At 45.4% G+C, this 8,308-nt stretch overlaps 1 protein-coding gene across 1 annotated transcript in view; it reads left to right on the top strand.

Moving 5' to 3' along the window:
• The window catches only part of LOC139562527 (collagen alpha-1(XIX) chain-like), a 241,821-nt gene that overhangs the window by 140,737 nt on the left and 92,776 nt on the right, over positions 1-8,308 (top strand). The window contains exon 19 of the mRNA XM_071380275.1: positions 447-491. Within this exon, the coding sequence (XP_071236376.1) occupies positions 447-491 (45 nt within the window). The remainder of the gene's footprint in view (positions 1-446; positions 492-8,308) is intronic.

Below are 8,308 nucleotides of genomic sequence, written 5' to 3'. Positions count from 1 at the left end.
TTAAAGCTAATTAACTACTGTGCCTTACAGACAGGCAGGATGTGTCCCAAACGGCAGCCTTTTCCCTAATTAGGGCTTTAGTGCACTATAGTGCACTATGTAGTGCACTATATAAGGAATAGGGGTCAATTTGGGACTCACACAGACAGGAGTAGCTAGCTGGCTAGCCCCCTAGCCTGACTGTTGGCAATGTGTAGTAGACCCAGATGCCACTGGTGGGAACTTGTTGCTCCGTGTCATTCTCTCTCTCTCTCTCTCTCTCTCTCTCTCTCTCTCTCTCTCTCTCTCTCTCTCTCTCTCTCTCTCTCTCTCTCTCTCTCTCTCTCTCGCTCTCGCTCTCTCTCGACCCAGCCCAGCCCAGCCCAGCTGACACTTGTGCGAACTTCTAGTTGATGTTCTCCATCTGACAAGTGTCTCACTTCCTCTCTTCTCTCTGTGTGTTACAGGGTCGTCGAGGGAAGATGGGGGAACCTGGACCCAGAGGCCTACCTGTAAGTACTGATGCAGCTGCTGCATTCCTTCCTACCTTTATGTCTTCCTTCCTTCTGTCTGCCACTGTCACAGACAGTTTCAGTTTGAAGTTGTATGGAATACGCATGGTATACATCATCCAGTTAAATGCTTACTTGCAGACAGTCCTCCTGTATGGTTTACATACTGCACATGCCTGTCAATCAATGTTTACTCCCACTAAACACACACTGCTGCCTCATGTCGAAAGATCAATCATTCAATCAGGAGCTCTCTTTAACTCTCACCTGCATGTATCTCACAAAGACCCAAATATATTCAGGTCTCCTTCATCTGTAGGAGAGATCCACAGTCGTCCTAATTGAGACTCATCTATAGCAGAGATCCACAGTCGTCCTAATTGAGACTCATCTCTCAGAGGCATGCCGGACTATCAGGGTATTCAATACTATTGACGCAGCACTATCGCCGGCCTAAGGTATTACTGAACACTGAGAAAATGAGCCTGAACCATCATTATCACCTAAGAAATTATCACTGTCACCCTAAGAACCATCACTGTCACCCTAAGAGTCACCTGGCTTAACTGGTGCCTCCAGAGACACTACCGCTCTCATCGTCACTCAATGCCTAGGTTAACCTCCACTGTACTCACATCGTACCCTTGTCTGTACATTATGCCCTGAATCTATTCCACCACGCCCAGATATCTGCTCCTTTTATTCTCTGTTCCCAACGCACTAGACGACCATTTCATATAGCCTTTAGCCGTACCCTTGTCCTACTCCTCCTCTGTTCCTCTGGTGATGTAGAAGTTAACCCAGACCTTATAGGCCCCAGCACCACACCTATTCCCAGGCCCCAGGCGCTCTCATTTGTTGACTTCTGTAACCGTAAAAGCCTTGGTTTCATGCATGTTAACATCGGAATCCTCCTCCCGAAGTTTGTTTTATTCACTCCGTCAACCCTGATGTCCTAGCCATGTCTGAATCCTGGCTTAGGAAGGCCACCAAAAATTCTGAAATCTCCATCCCCAACTACAACATTTTCCGACAAGATAGAACTGCCAAAGGGGGCGGAGTTGCAATCTACCTCAGAGATAGCCTGCAGAGTTCTATCATACTATCCAGGTCTGTGCCCAAATAATTCGAGCTTCTACTTTTAAAAATCCACCTCTCCAGAAATAAGTCTCTCACCATTGCAGCTTGTTATAGATCACCTCAGCCCCCAGCTGTGCCCTGGACACCATATGTGAATTGATTGCCCCCCATCTATCTTCAGAGTTCGTACTGTTAGGTGACCTAAACTGGGATATGCTTAACATCCCGGCCGTCCTACAATCTAAGCTAGATGCCCTCAATCTCACACAAATTATCAAGGAACCTACCAGGTACAACCCTAAATCCGTAACCATGGGCACCCTCATAGATATCATCCTGACCAACTAGCCCTCTAAATACACCTCTGCTGTCTTCAACCAGGATCTCAGCGATCACTGCCTCATTGCCTGCGTATGTAATGGGTCCGCGGTGAAACGACCACCCCTCATCACTGTCAAACACTCCGTAAAACACTTCAGCGAGCAGGCCTTTCTAATCGACCTGGCCCAGGTATCCAGGAAGGATATTGACCTCATCCTGTCAGTAGAAGGTGCCTGGTTGCTCTTTAAAAGTGCTTTCCTCGCCATCTTAAATAAGCATGCCCCATTCAATTTTTAAAAAACTTATAGCCCTTGGTTCACCCCAAACTTGACTCCCCTTGACTAGCACAAAACATTCTGTGGCTTACTGCATTAGCAGTACGCGATATACAACTTTTCAGGGAAGTTAGGAACCAATATACACAGCCAGTTAGGAAAGCTAAGGCTAGCTTTTTCAAACAGAAATTTGCATCCTGTAGCACTGTAATTCCAAAAGGTTTAGGGACACTAAAAAGTCCATGGAGAATAAGAGCACCTCCTCCCAGCTGCCCACTGCACTGAGGATAGGAAACACTGTCACCACCGATAAATAATATTCACCAGATTGCTACTGTATATCATCTGATGTGGTTATCTGATGTTAAATAATCATCAGATTGCTACTGTATATCATCTGATGTGGTTATCTGATGTTAAATATACACCAGATTGCTACTGTATATCATCTGATGTGGTTATCTGATGTTAAATAATCACCAGATTGCTACTGTATATCATATGATGTGGTTATCTGATGTTAAATAATCATCAGATTGCTACTGTATATCATATGATGTGGTTATCTGATGTTAAATAATCACCAGATTGCTACTGTATATCATATGGTGTGGTTATCTGATGTTAAATAATCACCAGATTGCTACTGTATATCATCTGATGGGGTTATCTGATGTTAAATAATCACCAGATTGCTGCTGTATATCATATGATGTGGTTATCTGATGTTAAATAATCACCAGATTGCTGCTGTATATCATATGATGTGGTTATCTGATGTTAAATAATCACCAGATTGCTACTGTATATCATATGATGTGGTTATCTGATGTTAAATAATCACCAGATTGCTACTGTATATCATATGATGTGGTTAGCTGATATTAAATATCTATCCAGGTGTTATAAGATCTGGCATGTGTCTGCAATGTAGTCAGCAGGAACTCAACCATAGTTTTCTCTGCAGGCCTGTTAATCAATCACAGAGACTGGGTGCGTGTGATCAGCTAAACACAAAACTCAACATATATCTATAGAAGGGTTGTGTCCAGACGGTATAAAACAGAAGACAACTCTATAAAACAGAGAGAGCCTACAGTATCTACATCTATAGAAGGGTTGTGTCCAGACGGTATAAAACAGAAGAAAACTCTATAAAACAGAGTGAGCCTACAGTATCTACATTTGGGAGGTACTATCTAGTACTATCTGAACTTTTCCTAGGTGACCCTAAGCAATATTTGGTTGGGGTTCCCTCCCACCTCGCTGGGCAAAACATTTTAGTGTCCCCCTTCTTGGCAGTGGATATTTTTTTGTTGCAGTGTTAAATGTACTTTTCTGGAATTCTACACATTGTGGTTGTTGAGAAAATGTTGCCGTTTTAAAGCTAATTTCCTGCAATTCTACACATTTTGCCATGACTTACAGTATGCCATGTTAATGATATCTGAGTGAGTGACTAACCAAATCAATAGGGGCCCTGGGCACATGCCATGTGTGCCCGGTCGGTCATTTGGTAGCTGCCTAGCAGTGAAGGGGAAGCTACTCTGAAAATATAGTTTACCAAGCTACCAATTACTTCATATTGGAAGAATCTGAGCTAAACTAAAGCTACCCTTATGAAAAATATAGTTTACTAAACTAAAGCTACCCTTATGAAAAATATAGTTTACTAAACTAAAGCTACCCTTATGAAAAATATAGTTTACATAACTAAAGCTACCCTTATGAAAAATATAGTTTACTAAACTAAAGCTACCCTTATGAAAAAAATGTGTTTACTAAACTAAAGTTACTTAGAAAAATAGTAGTTCACTACATTCAAACTACTCCGTGAAGAATTATCATCTAACACTGAAATGTCATAGACTACAAATGGCCAGAACAGATCACTCTGGAGTTAGATGTTAACGGAATGTGTAATTTAGCCTATTAAACACAAAAAGTGAAAATATGGCAGGTCTGATACCGAAAAAGAAAGGACGTTCTTACTTACTTCACCCATATTTTATTTGACCAAAAAACAGTATTATTTCGTTCTAGGAGTTAGCTACACTACTACAAGGGAAAAACGTAATGAACTACTGAAAACACTACCAAGGTATGATATAGTTCAACTACCACCAAGCTACTGCAAAATGTAATTACATTACTAGTTGAACTAAATGTAGTTCACTACTCCCCAACACTGCTGACTAGACCAACTTGACTAGCGATCTATAAAATGTTAGCTGATGTGTTAATTGAGTGAATGTCAGTGACTAACATAAAAAGTGGAACACTGCTGATGTACAACCATATTTAAACATTTTAGGAAATTCGTTCGTAAAAAAACTTTTTACGCAGACTACGCAGCGCCTTCGAATAAGAATCCCTTGTTTGAATGTTTCCTGTTAAAACGTTGTAAAATGTTTTGCTACAGCTGCCCTAATGAACATTTCTAATTTACACACTACTGCTTCCTGCTGCCTTCTAGTAACCAACTGGACTTTGTTGATATGGAATTATTCTGTTATTTTACCCATTCAATGATTTTCATGCACTGACTCTGATTAAAGTTGTGATAATGAGAATTGGAAGCAGATAGACAGAAAGATGGTGCTCATCTTCCGTCACTGTCACCGCCATGCTCAATGGGTTCAATTATCTTTAGCATCACTTCAGCTGCTGACCGTTACGCTTCTCCCACATTTCTTCCTGTACTCTCTGACACCTTAATAACTCATTAGGCCTCACAAACGGCACCCTATTGCTTATTTAGTGCACTACTTTGGACCAGAGCCCATGTAATGTGCAATATCAGACGTACCCACATAGTTATAGGACACAACATCGTAGGAAAAAGGGAGGACAAGGAGGAAGAGGAAGAGAAAGAGGAGGTGTGAGTGTGACATTTCTAAATGTCAGTGTCCTGATAGTACCCCTGTCATGTGATGTACCAGCTTGCCTCAGTGTCCTGATAGTGTCCATGTCATGTGATGTACCAGCTAGCCTCAGTGTCCTGATAGTACCCCTGTCATGTGATGTACCAGCTTGCCTCAGTGTCCTGATAGTACCCCTGTCATGTGATGTACCAGCTTGCCTCAGTGTCCTGATAGTACCCATGTCATGTGATGTACCAGCTAGCCTCAGTGTCCTGCTAGTACCCATGTCATGTGATGTACCAGCAAGCCTCAGTGTCCTGCTAGTACCCATGTCATGTGATGAACCAGCTAGCCTCAGTGTCCTGAGAGTAACCCTGTCATGTGATGTAGTGCACTTTATAGGAGATAGGGTGTCATTTGGGACTACTGTTTCAACATGATTTGTGAGTGACTATGGCGACAGGGAGGACTGGCGCCTCTCAACCAATAGCGGTGCTGTGCATATTAAATAACGCCCTCACTGACACTTACATGCACACCCTCACGGACACACAAACACGCGCGCACACGCACACAGTCACAGACACACAGACAGCCTCCCTCCTGCCTCTCTTCCTCTACCTCCTGTTGCTTGTCTCTCAGTGTGACTCAGTGCTCCTTCTCATCACAGACAGATGGCCATTACCTACAGTGCTTTAGCAAAAGGCCTGCAGTCATTTTCATGGAACCCCCGGGTGTTGTAGCTAACCACGAGGCATGTGAGAGAGTGAGAGAGTGCGAGAATGAGGCCCTCCTACTGCCCCAGAAACAAACACACCACCCCACTTGTTCTGGTGACCATACCGGGAATGAAACTGTTGTGTACCGGGACAGTCGGAGGCAGTGGGACAACCTCTTGAACGTAGCGGCTGCGTCGATCATGTTGTATTGGTCCAGTGGTCTGTGTTGATATTGATGTTGGCCTCGGCTAGAAGGTTTTTAATGGCTCCTGTGCCCTGAGAAAAGAGAATGGTGGCTGACCAGCTGGCTGGACAAACTTGTATTGTGTTGCTCCTGGACAGAGAACCATTTCTCTCTGCTTCTCTCTACAGCTCTAGGTTGACGGTACTGTGTGCCTCAGACAGACTTGATCTCAAATCCAAAATGTTGGAGTATAAAGCCGTATTTAAAATATTAGCTTCACTGTCCACATACATACGTAGGGGTGTGTATACTTTTAAATACCATTCCCGGTTTGAATGGGAATAGTGGGATGGTACCGGAATGGTTGCAATTTTATTAGCAAGGAAAATTGGTGGACTTCATGGAAAATTCTCCAACCGCAGCACACACCATACAATCTCCCTGTGGGCCACCATAATCACACCGTTCTTCAATGGGTCGTTCAGTACCGTTTCTGTTGAATTAAACATTTAACACCATTCTGTCACGCTGAAGGCACCCAGGGATAGTGTTGTGCCTGAAGGCACCAGGGATAGTGTTGTGTCTGAAGGCACCAGGGATAGTGTTGTGTCTGAAGGCACCAGGGATAGTGTTGTGGCAGGGTGTCTGAAGGCACCAGGGATAGTGTTGAGTCTGAAGGCACCAGGTATAGTGTTGTGTCTGAAGGCACCAGGTATAGTGTTGTGTCTGAAGGCACCAGGGATAGTGTTGTGTCTGAAGGCACCAGGGATAGTGTTGTGTCTGAAGGCACCAGGGATAGTGTTGTGGCAGGGTGTCTGAAGGCACCAGGGATAGTGTTGTGTCTGAAGGCACCAGGGATAGTGTTGTGTCTGAAGGCACCAGGGATAGTGTTGTGTCTGAAGGCACCAGGGATAGTGTTGTGTCTGAAGGCACCAGGGATAGTGTTGTGGCAGGGTGTCTGAAGGCACCAGGGATAGTGTTGTATCTGAAGGCACCAGGGATAGTGTTGTGGCAGGGTGCCTGAAGGCACCAGGGATAGTGTTGTGTCTGAAGGCACCAGGGATAGTGTTGTGTCTGAAGGCACCAGGGATAGTGTTGTGGCAGGGTGCCTGAAGGCACCAGGGATAGTGTTGTGTCTGAAGGCACCAGGGATAGTGTTGTGGCAGGGTGCCTGAAGGCACCAGGGATAGTGTTGTGTCTGAAGGCACCAGGGATAGTGTTGTGCCTGAAGGCACCAGGGATAGTGTTGTGTCTGAAGGCACCAGGGATAGTGTTGTGTCTGAAGGCACCAGGGATAGTGTTGTGTCTGAAGGCACCAGGGATAGTGTTGTGGCAGGGTGTCTGAAGGCACCAGGGATAGTGTTGTGGCAGGGTGTCTGAAGGCACCAGGGATAGTGTTGTGTCTGAAGGCACCAGGGATAGTGTTGTGGCAGGGTGTCTGAAGGCACCAGGGATAGTGTTGTGTCTGAAGGCACCAGGGATAGTGTTGTGTCTGAAGGCACCAGGGATAGTGTTGTGTCTGAAGGCACCAGGGATAGTGTTGTGGCAGGGTGCCTGAAGGCACCAGGGATAGTGTTGTGGCAGGGTGTCTGAAGGCACCAGGGATAGTGTTGTGTCTGAAGGGACCAGGGATAGTGTTGTGTCTGAAGGGACCAGGGATAGTGTTGTGTCTGAAGGCACCAGGGATAGTGTTGTGTCTGAAGGCACCAGGGATAGTGTTGTGTCTGAAGGCACCAGGGATAGTGTTGTGTCTGAAGGCACCAGGGATAGTGTTGTGGCAGGGTGTCTGAAGGCACCAGGGATAGTGTTGTGTCTGAAGGCACCAGGGATAGTGTTGTGTCTGAAGGCACCAGGGATAGTGTTGTGTCTGAAGGCACCAGGGATAGTGTTGTGGCAGGGTGCCTGAAGGCACCAGGGATAGTGTTGTGGCAGGGTGTCTGAAGGCACCAGGGATAGTGTTGTGGCAGGGTGTCTGAAGGGACCAGGGATAGTGTTGTGTCTGAAGGGACCAGGGATAGTGTTGTGTCTGAAGGCACCAGGGATAGTGTTGTGTCTGAAGGCACCAGGGATAGTGTTGTGTCTGAAGGCACCAGGGATAGTGTTGTGTCTGAAGGCACCAGGGGTAGTGTTGTGTCTGAAGGCACCAGGGATAGTGTGTGTGTGTGTGTGTGTGTGTGTGTGTGTGTGTGTGTGTGTGTGTGTGTGTGTGTGTGTGTGTGTGTGTGTGTGTGTGTGTGTGTGTGTGTGTGTGTGTGTGTGTGTGTGTGTGTGTGTGTGTGTGTGTGTGTGTGTGCATACAGTAGGTTAGACACACTGACACACACCCAGTAGGACTGAACACACACCCAGTAGGCTAGACACACATCCTGTAGGA

Source organism: Salvelinus alpinus, chromosome 32 (genome assembly GCF_045679555.1).
Source record: "Salvelinus alpinus chromosome 32, SLU_Salpinus.1, whole genome shotgun sequence".
In the NCBI taxonomy this organism is placed as follows: Eukaryota; Metazoa; Chordata; class Actinopteri; order Salmoniformes; family Salmonidae; genus Salvelinus; species Salvelinus alpinus.
The sequence above is the reverse complement of the archived record's forward strand: the minus strand, read 5'-3'. Positions and strand labels throughout refer to the sequence as shown.